The sequence below is a fragment of the Pan troglodytes genome, chromosome 6 (genome assembly GCF_028858775.2).
Source record: "Pan troglodytes isolate AG18354 chromosome 6, NHGRI_mPanTro3-v2.0_pri, whole genome shotgun sequence".
NCBI classification, from domain to species: Eukaryota; Metazoa; Chordata; class Mammalia; order Primates; family Hominidae; genus Pan; species Pan troglodytes.
In genome coordinates, this window is record NC_072404.2 from 85,269,200 (window position 1) to 85,293,874 (window position 24,675).

Here is a 24,675-nt window from a genome sequence, read left to right on the forward strand (position 1 = left end):
GCTGACCCTTTCCCTGCCGTCTCAGTCTGTGCTGGGCAATGGAGGTGGCTGGGCTGGCAAAGTTTCCAGGGCCAAGATGGGGTGTCCGGGGGCCGGTGAGGCAGAGAGGGCGAGCCTGCAGACCACAGGAGAAAGCCCTGGTGGCTTAGCTGGCAATGTGCCCAGTCCTACGCTATCCCTGTCCAGCTCCACACCACATTCCACTCCACCCAAGAATGCACTGACCCATGCTGTTCCTCATGCCTGGAAGGTTCTTCCTCATCTACCCATCCTGCAAGACTGCTCAAGCATCACCTCCTCCGTGAAGCCTTCCCTAACTGCCTGGAAGGACTCCCTGGGGGATGTGCCTCTGCTGTCACCCTGTGGCTACTACTTGCAATCTAGCATGACTGTTGCTCCCTGGCTGACTGAGGGCTGTCCAAGGGCAGAGACTGGGCCAATCCACATCTGTATCCCTAGTGCTCAGCACAGGGCTTGGCACAGAGCAGCCACCTGGGACTGTTTGCTGAGACCCCGCCTGTGTTTGCACCAATGGGAGCTCACTACTTATTGTTTTACCACCATCATCTCTGGGAACTACAGAGGGAGAGGTCCTTGGTCACTGCTCTCACTATGCCTAGACTATGTGCATGCTGACATTTGCATGGGCCTCATGGTCATCTACTTTGTAAGCCCTCGAGTCCAGCCTTGTCTTTGTTTGTTTGTTTGTTTGTTTTTGAGACAGTATCTCGCTGTGTTGTCCAGGCTGGAGTGCAGTGGTGCGATCTCGGCTCACTGCAACCTCCACCTCCTGGGTTCCAGCCATTCTCGTGCCTTAGCCACCCAAGTAGCTGGGATTACAGGCGTGTGCCACCATGCCTGGCTAATTTTTTGTATTTTTAGTAGAGACGGGGTTTCACTATGTTGGCCAGGCTGGTCTCAAACTCCTGACCTCAAGTGATCCACCCACCTTGGCTTCCCAGAGTGCTGAGATGACAGGTGTGAGCCACCGCACCCGGCCCCAGCCCTGTCTTTAAATAGATAGGAAGGACTTCTCTGGTCAAGGCTCCTGTCTTTGTTGGCTCTGATTTGGGTTCCTGGAGCAAAGATTTGGGTGGCAACCAAGCAGGCTGCCCAGGGCATCCCCTCAGGATTCTGCTGGGCTGGCTGAGATCAAAGAGAAAGCCGGCTGGGGGCTGGAGCATCACTGACAAGGGACAAGGAGGGACAAGGAGGCCTCCACTGTCTGCTGCCTCCAGAGGAGTCCACAGTACAGGTAATGCAGCCCAGGTGAGAACAGGTAACAATGCTCAGGTGAGATCAGTGCAGATTGATGTAGCCCAGGACAGGTCATACAGAGCCTTGTAAATGGGACAGACCCAGCCAAGCCAGGAGCTCAGACCGACTGATCAACAGAGGACAGTGGGGACACTGCACACCAGCATGACAGACAGCTGGAAGGTATCAGAACAAGCAACACTGGCTACTGAAAGCAATACAGGCCGGGTATGGTGGCTCACGCCTGTAATCCCAACACTTTGGGAGGCTGAGGCAGGTGGATCACTTGAGGCCAGGAGTTCAAGACCAGCCTAGCCAACATGGCCATCTCTACTAAAAATACAAAAATTAGCCAGGCATGGTGGCTGGTGCCTGTAATCCCAGCTACTTGGGAGGCTGAGGCAGGAGAATCGCTTGAACCTGGGAGGCAGAAGTGGCAATGAGCCAAGATCACGCCGCTGCACCCCAGCCTGGGCAACAAGAGCGACACTCTGTCTGAAAAAAACAAAAAACAAACAAACAAAAAGGCCAGGTGTGATGGTGCATGCCTATAGTCCCAGCTACTTGGGAAGCTGAGGCAGGAGAATCTCTTGAACCCGGGAAGCAGAGGTTTTAGTGAGCCGAGATTTCACCACTGCAATCCAGCCTGGGCAACAGAGTGAGACCTTGCCAAAAAAAAAAAAAAAAAAAAAGAAAAGAAAGCAACACAGACGAGTTCAACCTAGTAGACAGATGTGTAGAGGCCAGAACTGATATGAAATAAGCAAGTAGTGGTTTGGTCTCTTCTCCCCTGCATTCTAGAGGAACAAAAGAATCCCTGCCTTACTCAGTCTTCCTGCTCTCTGTCAGGGCCCTCAGTGGCCTTGTGGGAGGCTGAAGCCTTGCCACCAAGAGCAGACAGCTTCCCTGGGGCTGCTGAGCAAGAATGGAGATGGGGGTGGGGTGGAGGGTGGGGAGAATGTTCTACAGAAACAGCTTCAGCTTAGCCCAAGAAAGAACAGTCTTATGACTGAGCTGTCACCGATGGCAGGTGGCGGTCTCTGTGTCCCGGGAGGGTGCAAATCAGATGGCCTTGGTGGAGATATGGAGGGAGAGCCACCTGTGTGTCAGAAGCCCATGCTCTCTGAGGACCCTCCCAAGCTGGCCTTGAGGACTGACCCTGCAGTGAAATCGGAGAAGCCTGTGTGCTTTACCCAGTTTTCATCACCTCCTTCTCCTTCCCCCAGGATCAGATCCCAACCCCTGCTCCAGGCTCACACCTGGGAGCTAGGCAGAGGAAGGCACGATGGGCTAGAAGTTGTATAACCAGATCCCTTTTCCTTTCTGAGCCTCAGTTTCTCTTATCTGGACCAAGTGTCAGGGGCCTGGATACTGGCAGGGCTTGGGTAGTGTTAGTCTAAACTGCACCATTTTGTAAGCTCCCTGCTATTTTGCAGACCTTAGTCAAAGTGAAACACTTCACGGTGGTTCGGGTCGTGAGAAACATCCTACCTAACCACCTGACCACAAGGTGGACAAAGGCCCGACTGAAGAAACAGCCTTCCTCTTACGATATTCTGCTGGGAGAAAATGCAAGGAGTACCACATTCTGCTGGAACAAGGGCCAGAGCTGCCTCATTATTGGGACATCTTATCAATATCCTGCTGGGCAAGCCATACTGCCCAGACCCCTCCTGCCCATACCTATAAATTGTGCCAGCCTGTAAGCAGTGGTGGGCTCTGACATTAGGTTGGTCCCCCACTTCTGAAGGTTTTATGCTGGACGTAAAACCTGCATTTGCGCCCAGGTGTGGTGGCTCACGCCTGTAATCCCAGCGTGATTGGGAGGCCGAGGTGGGTGGATCACCTGAGGTCAGCAATTTAAGAACAGCCTGGCCAATATGGGGAAACCCAGTCTCTACTAAAAATACAAAACTTAGCCGGGCGTGGTGGCGGACGCCTGTAATCCCAGCTACTCAGGTAGTTGAGGCAGGAGAATCGCTTGAACTTGGGGGAAGGAGGTTGCAGTGGGCAGAGATTGCACCATTGCACTCCAGCCTGGGGGACAAGAGCAAAACTTCATCTCAAAAAACAAAACAAAACAAAAGCTGCATTTGCTTTTGAGCCGCGCTCTTTCTGTGTGTGTGTCTTTCTATAATCCTCGCCTTCCCTTCAAAACCTAACAGGGGGAGCTGGGCTCTGAGTCCCTGGCAGTGCGAGACTGACAAGAATCAAAATTGGATGGTGATGTGCACCCCTGCCCTACCCCTACCCAGGCCAGAGCTATCAGCAGGAAGGGTGTGTGCTGGACAGACAGTCCGGCCCCTTCCACCCGCTGAGGAGGGTGACAGGAGAAGCCACAGGCAGCTGCCTCCACTGCCCATACAATCTCATTATGGAACATTCCCTCTATTGACTCAGCTCCAATCAAGCCGGCTGCCTGGGGGGCATCCCCTCAGGTTTCTGCTGGGCCGGCTGAGATCAAAGAGAGAGTCGGGCTGGGGGCTGGAGCATCACTGACTTTCCCATCGATCCAGATGCGCCTCTCGTTGCTAGGCAACAGCCTCCAGTCTCTCCCGGTCTTTCCTCCCCCGAGGGGCTGCAGAATTGGACAGTAAAAGGGGAGAGAGGGAGAGACCCCACATTCACTCTCCATGTCATCCCCTCCCAAGCTAGAAACCTCTGTCACCAACCTGGGAACCTCTCCTCCCCAGAAAGCAATTCCCCTGTCCATGTTGAGAGCCTGACCCACCCACCAAAATGAAACTCTTCTCTCTCCTCACATTTGTATGCACCTCCAGTGTACTGGAAATCCATTCCTCCTCTGCTCCATGTAAGCATTCTCTCAGGAAGACAGGCCAGGGACTCGCCATTGAAGAAATCAAGGCTCAGAGAAGGGAAGGGACCCTCAAGGACTCAGTGGAAAAGTCAAGATAAGACTACAGGCTCCCTGTCCAGGCTCAGTGGCTCATGCATGTAATCCCAGCACTTTGTGAAGCCAAGGTGGGAAGACTGCTTGAACCCAGTTCAAGACCAGCCTGGGGGCAGGCACGGTGGCTCACGCCTGTAATCCCAGCACTTTGGGAGGCCAAGGTGGGAAGACTGCTTGAACCCAGGAGTTCAAGACCAGCCTGGGGGCAGGCATGGTGGCTCATGCCCATAATCCCAACACTTTGGGAGGTCGAGGCTGGGGGATCACCTGAGGTCAGAAGTTCACGACCAGCCTGGCCAACATGGTGAATCCCCATCTCTACTAAAAAGACAAAAAATTAGCCAGGTGTGGGCCGGGCACGGTGGCTCATGCCTGTAATCCCAGCACTTTGGGAGGCCAAGGTGGGCAGATCACGAGGTCAGGAGATGGAGACCATCCTGACTAACACGGTGAAACCCCGTCTCTACTAAAAATACAGGAAAAAAAATAAAATTAGCTGGGCGTGGTGGTGGGCACCTATAGTCCCAGCTACTGGGGAGGCTGAGGCAGGAGACTGGCGTGAACCCGGGAGGCGGAGCTTGCAGTGAGCCAAGATCGCACCACTGCACTCCAGCCTGGGCGACAGAGTGAGACTCTGTCTCAAAAAAAAAAAAAAAAAAAAAAATTAGCCAGGTGTGGTGGCACATGCCTGTTGTTCCAGCCACTCAGGAGGCTGAGACAGGAGAACATTTGAACCTGGGAGGCAGAGGTTGCGGTGAGCTGAGATCATGCCATTGCACTCCAGCCTGGGCGACAAGAGTGAAACTCTGTCTCAAAAAAAAAAAAAAAAAAAACCCAGACTGGGCAACATAGCAAGACCCTGACTCTACACAAAATAATAATAATAAAAAAATTAGCCAGTGTAGTAGTGCACGCCTGTAGTCCCAGCTACTCGGGAGGCTGAGGTGGGAGGATCATTTGGGCCTAGAAGGTTGAGGCTGTAGTAAGCTATGATTACACTACTGCACTCCATTCTGGGCAACAGAGCCAGACCCTGTCTAAAAAAAAAAAAAAAAAAAAAACTGCGGGCTCCTAACTCCCAGCCCAGTATTGGACTAAATATGGGAGCCATTTAATCTTCAGAGAATGTCTCTAAAGACAAATGCACACTCCCATTTTTCAGTGGGTTGGCTTTTTTTTTCTCTCTTCCCAAAACGTAGGATGCATTTCATAGTAGTTTTTTTTGTTGTTGTTTCAAGTGCTATAATTTAAAACTGTTAGTTGTGCTTTAAAACAGGCATAAAAATGTACTGTGGGTTTTGGGGGCTGTAATTGACTAAATAATGCAAATCTGATCATTTTATCACAGTTTAATATTTTGCATATTTTATCTACCCTATACTGCTCATCTTTCCTGTTTTTTTTTTTTTTGAGTGAATATATGCACGTCATCCTAGCAGTTGTTATGTGGTGACCTACTTATTTCATGACTTATTTAGAATTTTAAGATCTCTCTCCCTCTGAGGTCTTTACAGCCCTTGGGGATGGAGGAAGGAAAGTCTCCCGGCCGGGCACAGTGGCTCATGTCTGTAATCCCAGAACTTTGAGAGGCTGAGGTAAGAGGATCACTTAAGATCAAGAGTTCTAGACCAGCCTGGGCAACATAGCAAGACCCCATCTCTTTTTTTTTTTCTTTTTACCAAAAGGAAAGTTTCTCAGTCTTCCCACTGGTCCCTGCCAAACCTTTCCTTAAACAACTAAGGGAGAGGAAGAGGTGATGTGTTTCCCAAGGTGTGAGGGGCCAGAACTCAGAAGTTGGGGCTCCCTGAGAGGTGCCAGGAGGTGCACAGTCCTTGAGCAGCGGTCCTGGTGGCCTTGGAACTGCCACTGCCTGCCACCTGCACACTCCCAGCTGTTAGCATGGTGACAGCTCCTCCCCGACTCCCCTGCCCGGCACCAGTCACACACTTCAACTCTGAGGAGCACAGCTTTTCAAGGTCCTTGACAAATGGTAACCAATTAATGTCAATTAATCTGATTAGCCTAAATAGTTAATTAAGCAGCTAATTTACAACATCATTGACAACAACCCACGGCTCCTGAGGGATGGTGGGTGGGAGGTAGGAATGGCAGGGGTGCTGAAGGGAGGTCTTCCTTGCCCTGGGAACAGGTGAGCCCCTTAATGTCGGATCGGGAGTGGGAGCTCCCGGTGCAGCAGTGGCCTCTCCAAGTCTCCACTCTGCTCTGCCATCATCTGAGAATCTCCATCAGGGTACCCAGCCCCAGGCCAGGCTCAAAGGGGCTGATTTCTGTGGGACAGGGTGAACCACAGCATGGTGGAGGACGGAAAAGGCCTCCTGTCTGGGAAACTATTCCACCCTAAAATCCCAGAGAGGGCTGGGCGCAGTGGTTCACGCCTGTAATCCCAACACTTTGGGAGGCTGAGGTGGAAGGATCACTTAGTCCAGGAGTTCAAGACCAGCCTGGGCTACATGGTGAGACCCCCCATCTCTACTAAATTTAAGAAAAAAAAATTAGCCAGGCATGGTGACATGCACCTGTAGTCCCAGCTACTTGGGAGGCTGAGGCAGGAGGATTGCTTAAGCCTGGGAGTTCGAGGCTGCAGTGAGCTATGATTGTGCCACTGCATTCCAGCTTGGGTGACAAAGCAAAACCCTGTTAAAAAACAAACAAACAAACAAAAAAACCAAAAACCCAGAGAGGAGCCTCTGCCACCACTTCCCATCCACACCAAGCACCTTAGAGCTCATAACCCCTTTCAAGTCCCCAAGCTACAGAGAAACCCTGAGAGAGAATTCCCATCCTTCAGCCCATCCTACAGATGAGGAAACCGAGTACCTCCTAGAAGCCAGGCCCCATGCTTGCACTGACAACCTGCAACAATGAATGCCCCGAGGTCCCTGCCCTTAAAGAACAGCCACCCTGGGGCCTCACAGTACCTTGGTGCAACCTCTGTGGGTCAACCACTTCTTAGCTGGGCGATGTTATTTACCTCTCCATGCCTCCATTTCCCCAACTAGGACCGACCTACATCATTGGATGTTGTGAGGACTAAATAAGTTAATACACGCAGCAGTGCCGACACACAGAAAATACCAAATGAGTTGGAAAGGTAAACCACCAGTGTGAATGGGGTGTAAAGCCGGGCACGGTGGCTCACGCCTGTAATCCTAGCACTGTGGGAGGCTGAGGCGGGTGGATTGCCTGAGGTCAGGAGTTCGAGACCAGCCTGGCCAACATAGTGAAACCCCGTTTCTACTAAAAATTAAAAAAATTAGCTGGGCGTGGTGGCAGTCCCCTGTAATCCCAGCTACTAGGGAGGCTGAGGCAGGAGAATTGCTTGAACCTGGGAGGTGGAGGTTGTAGTGAGCTGAGATCACGCCATTGCACTCCAGCCTGGGCGACAGAGTGAGACTCCGTCTCAAAAAAAAAAAAAAAAAGGAATGGGGTGTAAAGTGGGCCGGGGAAGAAGCAGCACCGGGCCCTCAAGGGCACCCAGATTGGAACAGGACATCACGCAGAAGATGTCTGAGCAGAGCCTGAAGCTCAGGGAGGTAGAGGAAGAGGGAGGAAGGGCATTCCAGGCGAAGGGAACCACATGTGCAAAGTGATGAGGCACCGGTTCTCAACTCTAGTGTGTACGGTCACCTTGGAACTTTAAAAAATGCAGACCTTGGCCAGGCGCAGTGGCTCACGCCTGTAATCCCTGCACTTTGGGAGGCCAAGGTGGGAGGATCACTTGAGGCCAGGAGTTTGAGAACAACCTGGCCAACATGGCAAAACCCTGTCTCTACTAAAAAGACAAAAATTAGCCGGGCATGGTGGCGGGTGCCTGTAATCCCAGCTACTTGGGAGGCTGAGGCAGGAGAATCGCTTGAACCTGGGAGGCGGAGGCTGCAGTGAGCAGAGATTGCACCACTGCACTCCAGCCTGGGCAACAGAGCAACACTCCATCTAAAAAAAAAAAAAAAAAAAAAAAAAAAAAAAAGCAGACCTTGCTGGGTGCAGTGACTCATGCCGGTAATCCCAGCACTTTGGGAGGCCGAGGTGGGAGGATAGTTGAGGCCAGGAGTTCAAGACTAGCCTGGGCAACATAGCAAAACCCTGTCTTTAAAAAAAATACAAAATTAGCAAAATTAGCCAGGCATGGTGGCGTGCACCTGTGGTCCCAGCTACTTGGGAAGATCATCTGAGCTGGGGGAGGTCAAGACTCCAGTGAGCCACGATTGTGCCACTGCACTCCAACCCGAGTAACAGTTTGAGACCCTGTCAAAAAAAAAAAAAAAAAAAGCAGACCTCAGCTGGGTGCAGTGGCTCACAGTTGTAATCCCAGCACTTTGGGAGGTCAAGGTGGGAGAATCACTTGAGGCCAGGAGTTCAAGACCAGCCTGGGCAACAGGCTGAGTTTTGTAGAGACTCTGTCTCTACAAAAAACATTTTAAAAAATTATCTGGGCACAGTGGCATGTGCCTGTAGTGCCAGCTACTCAGGAGGCCGAGGCAGGAGCATCGCTTGAGCCTAGGAGGTGGAAGCTGCAGTGAGCCGTGATTGCGCCACTGCACTCCAGCCTGGACAAGAGAGTGAGACCTAGTCTCTAATAATAATAATAATAATAATAATAGTAATAGTAATAATAATAAAATTCAGGCCCCACACTCAGATTTGGAATCAGTCGTTTTGGGTGGGTCCTGGGAATCTGCTTCTCATGGACTGTTCTAGAAATACTGGGGCAGGTACCTCTGCACCTAGGGACCATGGCTGCAGCGGTTCTGGGTGTCCAGATTGGGCTGAGCCGCAGAGAGGAGAGGAAAGGCCCCAGGCCATATGACCTATGTCCTGAAAACACACCGCAGGTCCCCTGTTGTCTCCATCTGTCCAAATCAAAACCGCTCTTCAGGGTGACCTTCCTGGAACAGCTCTGGCCATGCACTTACCTACTGGGAACATTCCTGGCGTTCTCTGCTGTCCACGGAAAAAAGGCTAGGCTGCCTCGCCTGGCAATAAGTCCCCCCCGCCCCCCAACAGCGAGGCCCCTGTCTCCAACCCGGGCTTTCGCTCCTCCGCCCAGACTCTGGCACTCCAGCCACGCTGTTCCCCAAGCGCCTGGTGCTCTTACCTCCTCCTCTTTGCTCCTGCCAAAATCACCCTGCCTCCTTGTGCCTCCGCCTGGCAAACCTGCATTCATTCTACGAGCTCCATCTGTGAGGCCGGCTCAAAAGTTAACCAAAGTCAACCAGGTCAGGGAGTCCTTCCCCACACCGGTGTCCCGGTAGCCCTTGGAATGCTGCTACATAACCCCTAGTCCATCTAAAAAACATTCTTGGCTGGGCGCAGTGGCTCACACCTGTAATCCCAGCACTTTGGGAGGCTGAGGTGGGCAGATTACAAGGTCAGGAGTTCGAGACCAGCCTACCCAATATGTTGAAACCCCGTCTCTACTAAAAATACAAAAAAAAATAAATTAGCCAGGTGTAGTGGCAGGTGCCTGTGGTCCCAGCTACTCGGGAGGCTGAGGCAGGAGAATCGCTTGAACCTGGGAGGCAGAGGTTGCAGTGAGCGGAGATTGCCCCACTGCACTCCAGCCTGGGCAACAGTGTGAGACTCCATCTCAAAAAAAAAAAAAAAAATTATCCAGGGCTGCTGGGGCTCAAGGACTGTCCTGCTCCTCCCATTTTTTTAGAGACGGGATCTCACTATGTTGCCCAGGCTGGAGTGCAGGGGCTATTTACAGGTGTGATCATAGTGCACTACCCGCCCCCCCAAGACTCCTGGACTCAAGCAATCCTCATGTCCCAGCCTCCCAAGTAGCTAGGACCACAGGTGTGTGCCACCGTGCCCAACTCCTGCTTCTCCTCTCTTTACCTAATGCCTAGCACAGGGCTTGGGGATGACAATGTGTTCATGCAGCTTTTAAGTGGGGAAGAGCTACTGTTGTGTGATGAATGAATGAGTGAATCAAGGACCATCTCTGCTTTCTGATGTCTGAGGAGCAGGAGAGAGAAGAAGACAGCATTTGAGAGGCAGGGAAGAGAGAGGTTTCTGGGGAGAATGACATATGTGTCAGATAGGGCCTGACAGAGAGGGAAGACAGGCCTTCCCCCAGGAAGGACCCACTGAATGTTCCAGCTTTCCTGCCTCCCCAGAAGCCCCCTCTGGGGCCCTGATGAGAGAAGGGGTGGCTTGGAGGTTCTGCCAGTCTTGAAGCCCACTCCTCTAACCTGGGGCGCTCTGTCTGATACCAAGGGCTGTGCCATCAGCTGGAGATTGGTGTAGGGGGCAGGTTGCCCAGCTCCCAGAGGCACGTCTCTGGTATCCTGTACCCCCTTTCAGTGGTACCATCACCTCCTGCCCACATGAATAGGCAGACAGACACCTCCCTGACCTCTCTGCTCTAGGTCTCTTCCTTTCCCTCTCTGCCTCCTACCCCATTGCAGGCAGAGGGGCCTTCCTGAAGTGCAAACCTGAGCATTTGATGGCATTGCTCCAGAGCTTATGATTGTCATTGCTTTCTGAATAAATTTCCAGCTCTTGACTGGGTGCAGCGGCTCATGCCTGTAATCTCAGCACTTTGAGAGCCCGAGATGGGAGGATCGCTTGAGGCCAGGCATTTGAGACCAGCCTGGGCAACATAGCAAGACCCCATCTCTAAAAAAACATTAAAAAATTAGTTGGGTGTGGTGGCACATGCCTGTCGTCCCAGCCACTTGGAAGGCTGAGGCAAGAGAATATATTGAGCCCAGGAGTTGGAGGCTGCAGTGAGCTATGATCTCACTATTGCACTCCAGCCTAGCAGATGGTGAGACCCTGTATCAAAAAAAAAAAAAAGAAAAGAAAAGAAAAAAAAATTCCAACTCTTCAAGGCCAACCACTCCCACTGGGCTGCCTATTATCAGCCCTGCCCTCTGTCCTGTCCTATGGCCACATTAGGTAACTATCCCCTGAATCCAGCCAGGAGGTTTCATACCTCTGTGCCATTGCCCATGATGCTCTCTGGAGTGCCAATCCTCTGCCCTCTCTGTCTGGCACCTCCCCTGTCATTCTTTGAGGCCCAACTGAAATGTCACCTCTCCCAGAAGCCTCCTCTGATGCTCCATATCACTTTGGACGACTTAGTTCTAGCAGAACCTCAGTGGATCATCAGTTTTCATGACTGCCTTCCTTTCCACTGGTCCAGAAGCTCCTCAAGGTCAGAGGCAGAGTCTGATTCACCTCTGTGTCCTCGGGCCTCGTGCTGTGCCCAGAAAACAGGAGGCCCTCATTAAATGTCGATTGTATAGTCTAACCCCCTCAAAGGGTGACCTCCACCTAGCAGAAGTGCACTGGATTTTACCCTTCCTGGGGTGCTTTTTTGGAGACAGGATCTTGCTCTGTCACCCAGGCTGGAGTATAGTGGTGCAATCATAGCTTGTTGCAGCCTTGACTTTCTGGGCTCAAGTGATCCTCTTGCCTCAGCCTCCTGAGTAGCTGGGTCTACAGGTGCACACCACCATGCTCGGCTAATGTTTTCTTTTTCTTTCTTCCTTCCTTCCTTTCTCCCTCTCTCCCTCCCTCCCTCCCTTCCTCCCTTCCTCCATTCCTTCCTTTCTTCTTTCTTTTTTCTTTCTTTTTTTTTTTCAGGGTCTTCTTGCTCTACACTCACTCAGGCTGGAGTGCAGTGGCGCGATCTCAGCTCACTGCAATTTCCACCTCCCGGGTTCAAGTGATTCTTGTGCCTCAGCCTCCTGAGTAGCTGGGATTACAGTCACCCTCCACCAGGCCTGGCTAATTTTTTTATTTTTAGTGGAGATGGGGTTTCTCCATGATGGCCAGGCTGGTCTCGAACTCTTGATGTCAAGTGATCTGCCCACCTCAGCCTCCCAAACTGCTGGGATTACAGGCGTGAGCCACCGTGCCTGGCTTAATTTTTTCTTTTTCTTTCTTTCTTCTTCTTCTTCTTCTTTTTTTTTGTAGAGATAGGGTCTTATTATGTTGCCCAGATTGGTCTTCAACTCCTGGGCTCAAGTGATCCTCCCACCTCAGCCTCCCAAAGTTCTGGGATTACGGGCATGAGCCACCATACCTGGCTCCGGGGTGCTTTCAAACCCAGGACCTGAGTCACTTCTAGTATCATCTGGAGGCAAGTATCATTATATCCATTTTACAGAAGAGAAAAAGGGTTGGAGGTTGGAGGCCAGCTGAAATCAGGGCTCAAGAGATTGGGAACCACCTGATTCCAGTTCTGGGTGCTTTCTTCTGGGGTCTTGTTGGATCCAAGCCCTCACAGCCCCCTAAGCCCACCCCGCCAGGGATATGTGATGCTCTCATGTCCTCCTTCCCTAGCAGTTCTGGCAAATCCTTACCTCAATCCCTGGCAGAGGGGCTGGCCTTACTTTCTGTCTGACCTATCCCAGGCCATAAAGTTATTTTCACCAAGGGAAATCCACACATGCAGACCCCAAAGCTGTGCCACCCAAGAGGGGCAGGGCAGGGGCAGGGGAGAGACTCTCTCTGCTGCTCTCAGCTCCACCCATGCCCAGCCTTTATAAGGCCATTAAAAATATGCTTTTGGAAGAATATTTATTTATTTATTTATTGAGACAGAGTCCCCCGCTCTGTTGCTCAGGCTGGAGTGCAGTGGTGCGATCTCAGCTCACTGCAGCCTTGAACTCCTGAGCTCAAGCGATCCTCCCACCTCAGCTTCCTGAGTAGCTGGGGCTACATGCGTGCACCACCAAGTCTGGCTAATATTTATTTATTTATTTATTTATTGGTAGAGATGGAGTTTCACTGTTTCCCAGGCTGGTCTCAAACTGCTGGGCTCAAGCGATCCTCCTGCCTTGGCTTCCCGAAGTGCTGGGATTACAGGGTGAGCCACCAAACCTGGCCCTAAAGAGTCTTTAAAGACATCAGAGAATGCTCATGATAGAGTAAAAACAGCAACAGACCTCCTCCAGCAGCATGTTCCTGGTTATTTAACTCTATGTACCTACGGACACATGGAAAAAAGCCTGCAAGGAAATACCATACCGTGTTCAAAGTGGTTGTCTTTGGGTGGTGGAACTACTGATAGTTTCTATTTTCTCCTTGGTTTCTGTATTTCCCAAGACTTGTACAATGAAGATATTGCATTCTCTCTCTCTCTCTCTCTCTTTCTCTGTGTTTTCTTCTTTTGAGATGGAGTCCCACTCTGTCGCCCAGGCTGGAGTGTAGTTGTGCAATTATAGTTCACTAGATCCTTGAACTCCTAGACTCAAGCAGTCCTCCCACCTCAGCCTCCCAAGTAGCTGGGACTACAAGCACGTGCCACCACACATGGCTAATTTTTTATTTTTATTTTTTTTAGTGAGCCGAGGTCTTGCTATGCTGCCTAGGCTGAAGATTCTTACAATCAGAACGATTCAGTACAACTTGCTTTCACCTGTCTCTGTCCTGGGAAGTCCTGGGAAATGGTGGTGGGGAGGGAGTGCTGGACTAGGAGGGGCTCAGCTGAGGAAGTCGCCTGGACCCTGGGGTCTGAGTAACTGGGTCAGGCCTCCTCACAGCCCTCAGAGGCCCTGGCAGGATGCTAAGGGAGCCATGGCACCGTCCGTCAGCTTCTGCCGGCACAGCAGCCTCTGCAGTGGGCAGGAGGCCAGGGCGGGGGCGGCATGAGGCTGAGGCCAGGCTGGCTGCCGAGGAAGCAGCGCTGCAGAAGGACAGGCCAGAGGCTTTAGGCTCTGAAGGAGTCCTTGGGGGGCGAGGACTGCTCTGGAGCCAATGTACACATGGCCCCAGGGGCCTGTCTTCTAGGCTAACAGTCAGTGAGGCAGCCTGAACCCGGCTCACCCACCCAGGCCCTCTGAGAGCCCTATTCTAGATGACATGGGGCCAACAGGGCTGAGCCTCCGGGATGGAGATGTCGCCTTCCTGCGCTCATGACCCAGAAGAGGGCAGAGGGACAGCACCCCAGAGGTATCAGCAGGTGCTAAGCCACAGTGAAGGCCTAGGCTGGGCCAGGCTGGGTCTGTAATTGTTGGTAACAAGCCCTTCCCTGTCATAATCCCCTCTGTTCTCCTGGGCATCCCACTCCTCCTGCTCTGTCTCTCTCTCTCTCCAATCCCTTTCTCCTCTCTGAACCCACTCTCCCTCACTCTGCCCCCCAAACACCTTCCCTTCCCTTCCCCTCATCCGACTCTTCTCCATTCATCAAAAGCTGTTCTTGCACGGATGTGGTGGCTCACGCCACATTCTAGCACTTTTGGAAGCTAAAGCAACATAGTGAGACCCCATCTCTAAAAGAAATAATAATAATCGCTTGGTGTGGTGGTACATGCCTGCAGTCCTAGCTATTCGGGAGGCTGAGGCGGGAGGATCACTAGAGTCCAGGAGGTCGAGGCTGCAGTGAGCTGTGATTGTGCCACTGCACTCCAGCCTGAGCAACAGATTGAGCCCCTCTCTCAAAAAAATTTAAAAAATGGGTTTTGACCAGATGACCCCCCACCCACGAAGGCCCTGTCAGTCCCAAGATTTAAACATCTCTCTGTCCTATAAATCTGTATGTCAGGAAGCCTGCAGTTCCATCATTAGAGGTTGAAGTCACCTCCAGTGTTTCAAGCTTTGATTTATTGGAGCTGAGATTTCAAATTCACCTGTCCCAAGTTACTTACAGACTTGGGTCTTAATTAAAGGGGGAAAATAGGGCTTAGACAGGCCCAGTGGCCCACCTACAGATCCCAGGACTCTTTGGCTGAACCAAGGTTAGAGTCCTTTCTGGCCCAGAATTTGAGGTGAGCTGCAGGGACACTGAAGATGCCTTCCACACCCTCTCAGGGTTGTTCACCAGAGCCCAGGAGGCCCCCAAGGACCACAGGCATGGGACTAGGGAAGCAACAGAGGTGAGGTGATTGAGGCTTATTCATGGAATTTTGGGGAAAATAGGAGAGTTTGCAGCTGGTGTTGTAAAGAGAGGAGGCATGGCTGGGCGTGGTGGCTTATGCCTGTAATCCTAACACTTGGGGAGGCCGAGGCAGGAGGATCACCTGAGGTCAGGAGTTTGAGAGCAGCTTGGCCAACATCACAAAACCCCATCTCTACTAAAAATATAAAAATTAGCCAGGCGTGGTGGCACATGCCTGTAGTCCCAGCTACTTGGGAGGCTGAGGCAGGAGAATCATTTGAACCCAGGAGGCAGAGGTTGCAGTGAGCTGAGATTGCGCCACTGCACTCCAGCCTGGGCGACAGAGAGAGACTCTGTCTCAAAAGAAAACAAAACAAAAAAGAGAGAGAGAGAGAGAGAGAGGAGGCAAGCCTTGCAGAGGCACTGGGTCGGTGTGGAAATGAGTCTAGGCTGAATGGGAGGGACTGCAAGAAATGGAGGTGAATTTCCTTCTCAGTTCCAACACCTTGGCTCAGTGAAGGAGTTGCGGGAGGGAGCGGATCAGAGATGGGGGAGGGTTCAATGAGGAGAGAGGGGATCAGGAGGGGGAACTCACTGAGGGGCAGGAGGCTGAGTGAGGAGAAAGGAGCTGGGAGAAGCGGTGTTCAGAGGAGAATAGCTTTCTTTTTATAATTTTTTGTAGAGATGGGGTCTCACTATGTTGCCCAGGCTGGTCTTGAACTCCTGGCCTCAAGGGAGCCTCCTGCCTTGGCCTCCCAAAGTGTTAGGATTACAGGTGTGAGCCACTGCACCTGGCATTAAACCCCATCATTTTAGGGTTGGGGACACTGAGGCCAAGAGGTGGGAAGGGACCCATTCAAGGTCATACAGGGAGCCAGGATCAGAGATAGGGCCAGAAAGAAGGTCCTTGGACTCATGTTCAAGAGTCCTTCAGTTGCCTTCACCACATGCCACCCACCTCTCCAACACTCACTGGCCTACAGTGCCTGGGTTGATTCTCGCCCTGGGGAGCCTGGAGAATCGGGGGCAGAGTGGTGTTGTGGAAGTCACCCTGGGGTCCTGAGGCAGTGGGGTTGGGTTGCACCAAGACCTTGCTCTGTGACTTTGGGAAAGTCCCATCACACCTTCAGGCCTTGTTTTTCTCCTATGTGAAAGGGAGACAGCAGCACCTTTGGGTCCAGGTTATGTGAGGATGAGATGAGATCATGTATACGAAGTTACAGGACCATGGGCAGAGGATCAGTGTATGTGTAGGAGTGAAGAAAGAGGGGCTGGGCTTCTCTAACCTCCCCATCGGTGCCCCTGGCAGGCTTCTGAGACAGGAAGAGCTATGATTTTGTCCCTGGGGGACAATAAAATATGGGCAGAGGAGGGAGAAAAGTCAGGAAGGGAGGCTGACCCCAGCAGCGCTAGTAGCTGCTCCTGGCCATGGACCATCTCAGGAGGTGAGGGTGAACCACTAAGAAAGGAAGGAGCAGTCACTGGCTGGCAGAGGTCAGCAAGAGGTTGGGAGGCAGAGGAGGTGCAGAATGGGTGCAGCAGTGAGCAGATGGGACTGTCAGACCCAGACCCCCCCTTTGGCAGGTGTGACGGTGTAGAGGCACCCCGCTGGCCGGTTCAAGGCACATTCTACCTCTAAGTATCCCAGTGACCTTGTGGGAGTCACCTCCTTACTGCACTGTATGCCCTCGCCCACCTGCCTCAGGCTCCCCACCTGTAAAGCTGGCATCATAAATCAAGACACTGGCATTGAACTGGGCCTTGATAATCAGAGGATGGGACAGGTCATCAGTAACTCTCCTGCCTCCAGGAGGACAGCGCGAGTGGCTTCATGACCTTGGGAAAGTCACTCAAGCTTCATTTCTCAGCTATGAAATAGGGACAATGATGCCTTCCTCATGAAGCTTCCGGGAGGATTAGCTGAGTCAACCATTGCATTGTGCCCAGCATGGAGCTGGGCATGAGGCTCTCAACCACTGTTCATCTCCTCTAGGAACAGAAAAATGTGCTTCAAATATCACTGAACACTATTCCACATTTATCCAGCTCTTCTTTAAGAAATTCTTACTTGTCTCCTATTTACTAACACTCACCCAGCATTTTATACCGTAAAAGTAGTCTCCCATCTCCTTATCCAGATTATTTCTTTCAACAGCAAAGTAGACATTGCTAACACTACACCTGTTTTACAGATTGAAAACAGACTCAGAAAGGTCAATGGCTTACCTGAGGTCACATAACCTAGATTTGATCCCATGTCTTTCTGACATCAGAGTCCATGACTCCCAACCCACATACCCCTACCTCTTAAAACCCAGTTGACTCTTTAGTCAGTCTTCAAGAATACCTCCTCCACCCCACAGGAGAGTGGGATGGGGCATAAAGTTAAGGAACCAGAAAGCTAGTGCTGTGTGGGAACAATTTCCTAGCCAGCTGGGTCCTATTTTTGGCTGAGGAAGAAGCTGGCACAAACTGGGGCCATGACCTTAAGATGCCCCCTGGACAGAGGAACTTGTGCACGTCTCTCCATCAAAGCCCAGCACCTGCCGTTTCTCTTGCCATGGGACAAAAGACCAGCCCAAGCCCCCGATGCTAGGGTGAGTGAGGTCTTAGGACAGCGAGAAGTTATGGCTGGGATAGGGCACAGGCATTGAAGTACCACGTCAGACCTTGGTACAACCTTCCCTTCCTCCCCCTAAATCTCTCCCCACAATGGATCTGCTGTCAGGAGTAGGAACTGCAGGAGGCTTCAACACTGTCCAGGCAGGAGCCCTGGGAGGGAGGGGGAGGCGGAGGCAAGGCAGAGGCTGCGTCTTTTCTCAGCTCTCTTCTTTACCAGGAATTCACTCTGGCGCAGGGCTAACTCTGGGCTAGAAACTCTCTCTGGGCGTCCGTGGTTGGGGTGGGGGGTGTGCACAGAGAACCCCCTCCCAAATTCCTAGTAGCTATTTTCTCTTCTGTGTCCTCCATCCTCTTCCCAGTGCAAGAGTAAATGCCATCCTGTGAGACCCAGTTCTCCTTGCCAGCTCCTGCCTCCCTAGGGGCATTTGGGCAGCCGGGAAAGGGGCCAGGCTGTCCCCTGGGCCGGCATCTCCTGCTGGACAGAGGCCCAGCATCCAGGTGGGGGCCTGCTCCCTTCACCAGGGCCAGTGACCAGCATCTCCACAGGGTTACTGCATCGGTCCTCCCTTCCCTGGGGAGCAGGTCCTTCTCCTCAGTGGGACTGCGGCTGGGGGGCCTCCCTGGCACCCTCATGGACCAGGCCATGGTCATTTATGCCCAGGGGAGTCCTGCCCATGACCCCAAAGGGTCTCCACTGTCTCCATCCCTCTCAGTGAAATGAATGTTCCTCATCTCTGCCCCCCGGGCGCCTGGCACCCCCGGACAGACGCCCTCGCCGACCCCCCACACTGCCCCTCTGCTCGGGGGAGCCTGCAGACCACGGGGGTGCTGGGGAGGCCCGAGCTTCCACCCAGCCCCAGCCCCTCGGGGAGATGCCCCCGCCCCACAGGCGCTCTCACCTCACCGCTGACCGCCGCGATCTACCGGGCGCTGGGGCCAGGCCCTCGGGTCCCGCCGGTCCGGGCTGCCGCCTAGTCTGGGCTGAGTTGGGCAGGGCAGCTCCGCGGCCCCCACGGCCCCGCACCCTCCGCCTCCCCGCGGGTGCTGCCGCCGCTTGCTGAAATGCTGGACAGCGCACCGCCACCGAGGCGCCTCTCTGCTCGCCCACCAGCCAGAGAGGCCCAGCCCCGCGCCCGCAGCGCCCTCCGCAGGCCTGGAGGAACGCCCGCAGCGGAGGCAACAGCCCGGGCGGCTGGGCCGGGCCGTCTTCCGGCCGGCTCCCCCTCCTCCCCGCCCCCTTCGCCCCCCTCCCCCGCTTCCCCTCGCCCCTCACCTCCCCACACCCCCGCCCCTATCCCCAGCCCCCGGGGACATCTGTTTCCCCTACTAGCGAGAGGAGGCATGTCAGCCCTGGAAGGCGCCTGGGGCAAGGGAGGTTATTAGTTTGGATCTGGGAAATGCAGTTGGTGTGCAGAGGCCTCGCCAGGACACTCTCTTCCCACCCAGTGTTAAAGAAGGCACCAGGGGCTGGGCGCGGTGGCTCACGCCTATAATCCCAGCACTTTGGGAGACTGAGGCGGGAGGATCACTTGAGGCCAGGAATTCGAGACCAGCCTGGCCAACATGGTGAAACCCAGTCTCTACTAAAAATACAAAAATTAGCCAGGCGTGGTCGCAGGCACCTGTAATCCCAACTACTCAGCTACTTGGGAGGCTGAGGCAGGAGAATCGCTTGAACCTGGGAGGCGGAGTTGCAGTGAGCCGAGATCGCACCATTGCACTCCAGACTGGGCGACAAGAGCAAAACTTAGGGTCAAAAATAAAATAAAATAAAATAAAAGGCACCAGGGAGGTGAGGTGGGAGGATCGCTGGAGCCCAGGAATTTGAGGCTGCAGTGACCTATGGCCGCGCCACTGCACTCCAGCCTTAATGACAGAGGCTGTCATTTTCTGACACCATCTCAAAAATTAAAAAAAAAAAAAAAAAAAAAGGAGGGTGTAGTGTGAGAGACATCCTAATGGAGACAGGAGATTTTAAATTATTTTTTAAAATTTTAAAATTTTGGCTGGATGCAGTGGCTCACATTTGTAATCCTAACACTTTAGGAGGCTGAGGTGGGAAATCACTGAGCTCAGGAGTTTGAGACCAGCCAGGCCAACATGAGGAAACCCTGTCTCTATGAAAAATACAAAAATTTGCCAGATGTGGTGGCATGGATGCACCTGTGGTCCCAGCTACTTGGGAGGCTGAAGTGGGAGGAAGGCTTGAGCCTGAGAAGCGAAGGTTGCAGTGAACCAAGATTGCTCCATTGCACTCCATCCTAGGTGACAGAGCCTCATTTTGTCTCAAAAAAACAAAACAAAACAAAACAAAAAAACAAAAACAACAACAAAAAAACTTTAAATTTTTGATAGAGATAGGGTTTGATTATGTTGCCCAGGCTGTCCTTGAACTCCTGGACTCAAGCAATCCTCCTGCCTTGGCCTCCCAAAGTATTGGGATTACAGGCATGAGCTGCTACACCAGACCTTTTTTTTTTTTTTTTTTTTGAGACAGGGTCTCGCTCTGTTGCCCAGGCTGGACTGCAGTGGTGTGATCATATCTTACTGCAACCTCAAACTCCTGGGCTGAAGCCATCCTCCTTCCCTTCCTCAGCTTCTCAGAGGGCTGAGATTACAAGCATGAACCACTGTGCCTGGCCAGGTGGAGAGGATTTTGAGAATGGAAATGCTGAGCCTTTGATGTTGCTGGGTTGGGAGTCTGGGTTCCACAGTTCAAGTCACCATTGGGTTACTCTCTGTGTGACCTTGATCTGTTCCTCCCACAGCTCCTGGCCACCTTTCAGTGAGCAGGCTAAGTGAAGGAAATTCAGAGTTGGAGACATTGGGAGACCAGAGACCTTCCCTAAATAGAGACATTAGAAACCAGGAACATGGAGTCCCCTGTTTCAAGCTCACCATTGGTGTCTCCATGGCTGTGTCAGGAGGCAGGACTGGAAGTGCCACAGCAGCCCTGACTTGAGGGAACAGTGGTGAGGCACATCAGGTGCCTGGGGTGTAGATTTTAGGAAGCATTTGCATGACACCAAGAGGCATCCCCTGGTCTGAGTGTATGTTTGTTGTGAGTCTTTGTGTGGGTTTATGTGTGTATGTGCCCCCGTGGGTCTGTGTCTGTGCATCTGTTTTTATTTTTTTGAGATGGAGTTTCACTCTTGTCACCCAGGCTGGAATGCAATGGTGCGATCTCGGCTCACTGCAACCTCCGCTTTCTGGGTTCAAGCATTTCTCCTGCCTCAACCTCCAGGGTAGCTGAGATTACAAGTGCCCGCCACCACTCCTGGCTAATTTTTGTATTTTTTTTTTTTTAAGTAGAGACGGGTGTTTCACCGTGTTGGCCAGGCTGGTTTTGAACTCCTGACCTCAGGTGATCCACCCGCCTCAGCCTCTCAAAGTGCTGTGATTACAGGTGTGAGCCACTGCACCTGGCCTGTGCATCTGTTTTTGGATTCATGTCTTTCTGGGGTCTGTGTCTGTGTGTGCCCTCCTGTAACTGTCCCATGGATTCTCCTTGCCTGCTGCCCAGATAGAGCCAATTTATCAAGACAGGGGAATTGCAATATGCAAGGAGTTTAATGCACGTAGAGCCGATTAAACGGGAGACCAGAGTTTTATTATTACTCAAATCAGCCTCTCCAAAAATTCAGAGGCTAAAGTTTTTCAAGGATAGTTTGGTGGGTCGATGGGGGACGTGACTAGGGAATGGGAGCTGCTGATTGGTTGGGGATGCATTCCTTTTTTTTTTTGAGATGGAGTTTCATTCTTGCGCAGGCTGGAGTACAATGGTGCGATCTCAGCTCACTGCAACCTCCACCTCCCAGGTTCAAGCGATTCTCCTGCCTCAGCCTCCCGATAACTGGGATTACAAGCATGTGCCACCACACCCGGCTAATTTTGCATTCTTAGTAGGGACGGGGTTTCTCCATGTTGGTCAGGCTGGTCTCAAACTTTGGTTGGGGATGCATTCCTGTGGATGTGGAAAATGGTCCTCTTGCATTGAGTCCACTTCTGGATAGGGCCACAGAGGAGTCGCTGGTCTGAGTGGAATAATCTGACAGGAATGCAAAAGCCTGGTCAGGTGCGGTAGCTCACGCCTGTAATCCCAGCACTTTGGGAGGCTGAGGTGGACAGATCACCTGAGTTCAGAAGTTCGAGACCAGCCTGGCCAACATGGCAAAACCCTGTCTCTACGGCCCTCATTCTTTTTTTTTTTTTTTTTTTTTCTTTAGTAGAGACAGGAGTTTCACCATGTTGGCCAGGCTGGTTTCGAACTCCTGACCTCAGGTGATCCACCTGCCTCTGCCTCCCAAAGTCTTGGGATTACAGGCATGAGCCACCACGCCCGGCCCTCTCTTATAATTTTTGCAAAGGCGGTTTCACTCTTCCCCTCCCCTCTTCCTTTGCCCAGGTTTCCTTACCTACCAGAATCTTTGGAGTGTGTGTGTGTGTTTAAGATCCTTGAACTGCAGGCCCTTGCACTATTTGCAGAACAAAGATCGACGGTGAGGGAGAGGGGTGGGCTACAGCTGCTGCCACCAGTACTGCAGCTCCACAGCCCCAGGGGGCAAGTCCTCTGCTGATCTCCTGCCTTCTGGCTGCATGAATATTTCATTTGCTGAGACTTTGGGCTGGCCTAGCACCAGTCAGCTTGGTTGCTCCTTCTTCCTGAGAGGAGCTGCCCACTCTGTGCCTGGCTGGGACTTCCCAGGCAGATCAAGGTCTGGGAGAAGGCCCTGGGAGTGGGGGGTTGGGGCTGGCGGCTGCAGGCCTTTCCTTGACTGAAGAACCATGGCTGGGTGTGTGGAGAGGAGTGGAGGAAACTTACAGGAGGTGTGGAGACGCGGCATCATCTCAGAGTGAAATGCATGCCTTAAATGAACCTGGCCTTTTTTTTTTTTTTTTTTTTTTTTTTTGAGATGGAGCATCGCTCTGTTGCCCAGGCTGGAATACAGTGGCACGATCTCAGCTCACTGCAACCTCTACCTCCCGGGTTCAAGCAATTCTCCTAACTTAGCCTCCCGAGTAGCTGGGACTACAGGCGCATGTCACCACGCCCAGCTAATTTTTGTATTTTTAGTAGAGATGGGGTTTTACCATGTTGGCCGGGCTGGTCTCAAACTCCTGGCCTCAGGTGATCCGCCCACCGTGGCCTCCCAAAGTGCTGGGGTTACAGGCGTGAGCCACCGTGCCCAGCCAAAGTTGGCTTTATGAAACTTCACCACATTGCTTTGGTTCCTGACCGACCCTGGCCTCAACTCCGGAATTAGCACCTGGGAACACTGCCCCAGCTGGGCACACCTTCTCTTGCCCTCCCCTGGTCTGTCTCTGCAGTACCTGCCTCCCTGGTTTCGCGATGGGAGCAGCTTCAGGGGAGAAGGGGATTTGGGCCTATAAAAGCTGACTGCAACCAGAGGCAGTGGCTCACACCTGTAATCCCAGCACTTTGGGAGGTCGAAGCAGGCAGATTACTTGAGGCCAGAAGTTTGAGACCAGCCTGGCCAACATGGTGAAACCCTGTCTCTACTAAACATACAAAAATTAGCTGGATGTGGTGGCGGGCTCCTGTAGTCCCAGCTACTTGGGAGGCTGAGGTGGGAGGATTGCTTGAACCAGGGAGGCGGAGGTTGCAGTGAGCTGACATCGCGCCACTGCACTTCAGCCTGGTTGACGGCGTGAAACTCTATCTCAGAAAAAAAAAAAAAAATGCTGGCTGCAAGCAAACTTCTCCAGCTGCCTGGAACTCTGCATTCTACCAGTCTCGGAATCCCAGGCCACCTCTCCATCCCAATATTCCCCCCTCTCCCTTCGCGCTCCCTTCTCCTGGCTCATAGGGATAGACTCTGCCTTGGTTTCCCCACCCAGCCTGCTAATTTCCCCAAAACGCGCTCCTCCCCTTGTGCGACTTGTTTCAAAAAATGGCACCGCCATCTGTGCTGGCTTTTCTCCGTGTGATCCTCTGGCTCCGGCTCTGCCCTGCTCTAGGCCTTGGAGGGAGGCTGGCCTCTGTGGGCCGATTACCCAGGCTCCCTCGCTCTTGGCGTCCAGTTGGGTTCATCTAAGGGGAGGCATCACCAGGAGAAGCCAGATCCAGGAGAAGGGGAGGAGAGATAAGTTAGGGATTTATTCCCCTACTGAGTTCCTCTCCTGCCCCTCTTCTCCACCTCCTGTTCTTCTGGCCAAGTTCTGGCTTTCAGCCTCCTCCCTACAGCCTAGGAGTGGTAACGGCTTCCCAGTAATTTAAGTCCTCGGCCGCTTCTCTATGTCTTGTTGGTTCATTCTCATATCCTCATCTGCACCTGTGTGCAGGGTCCCTTCATCAAGCTCTCGTCAATGGGACCTTTGTACAGGGATGTCTGTTTCATTCTAGATCCCTGACCCAAGAAACTTCCCTGCCCCAAGTCCGGTCTCTAAGTCAGAGACCTGTGAGTCTGTGGGATTCTCCAGTTCCTCCCTTCGCCCTTTAGACCTTCCATCTCCTGGGACTGTCCCCACTTCTTTTTTTTTTTTTTTTTTTTTTTTGAGATGGAGTTTCACTCTTTCTCCTAGACTGGAGTGCTGTGGCATGATTTTAGCTCACTGCATCCTCTTCTTCCCGTGTTCAAGCGATTCTCCTGCCTCAGCCTCCTGAGTAGCTGGGACTACAGGTACCCACCACCACGCCCAGCTAATTTTTAATTTTTTAATTTTTTAATTTTTGCATTTTTAGTAGAGATGGGGTTTCACTATGTTGGCCAGGCTGATCTCGAACTCCTGACCTCAGGTGATCTGCCCGCCTCGGCCTCCCAAAGTGCTGGGATTACAGGCGTGAGCCACCGCGCCCAGCCCTGTCCCCATTTCTGCAGCCTCAGAATGTCTGCCTGGGCCAGGCCTTGATACCAGACCCCTGCCCTGTGTCCTCCCCCTCCCCAGTCACTCTCCCTCTGAACAGGCAATCTCTGCTCAGATGGCACTTGGTCAATGAACCTTTTAAAGACATCTGCATATAAAACAGTGTCTCACCAGCCTGGACAACATAGTGAGTATCCGTTTCTTT

General features: G+C 52.4%; 2 protein-coding genes across 6 annotated transcripts in view; both read right to left on the reverse strand.

Annotated features, from left to right (window-relative positions):
• SRRM3 (serine/arginine repetitive matrix 3) overlaps positions 1–18,746 on the reverse strand; it is an 85,335-nt gene extending 66,589 nt beyond the window's left edge. Inside the window, exon 1 of one of the 3 annotated variants that reach the window (XM_054655836.2) lies at positions 18,545–18,745. The gene's annotated coding sequence lies outside the window, so the exon portion shown is untranslated. Of the gene's footprint in view, positions 1–18,544 lie in introns of all 3 variants that reach the window. The other 2 variants (XM_519161.8, XM_054655837.2) reach the window with 2 other exon arrangements.
• A 2,487-nt stretch (positions 18,747–21,233) lies between these two features.
• Positions 21,234–24,675, reverse strand: part of LOC107976168 (general transcription factor II-I repeat domain-containing protein 1) — a 32,561-nt gene continuing 29,119 nt past the window's right edge. For all 3 annotated transcript variants that reach the window (XM_054655846.2, XM_016958846.3, XM_016958845.3), the window contains one exon: positions 21,234–21,693. In XM_054655846.2, coding sequence (XP_054511821.2) covers positions 21,585–21,693 — 109 coding nt within the window. In that variant the 3' untranslated portion in view covers positions 21,234–21,584. The remainder of the gene's footprint in view (positions 21,694–24,675) is intronic.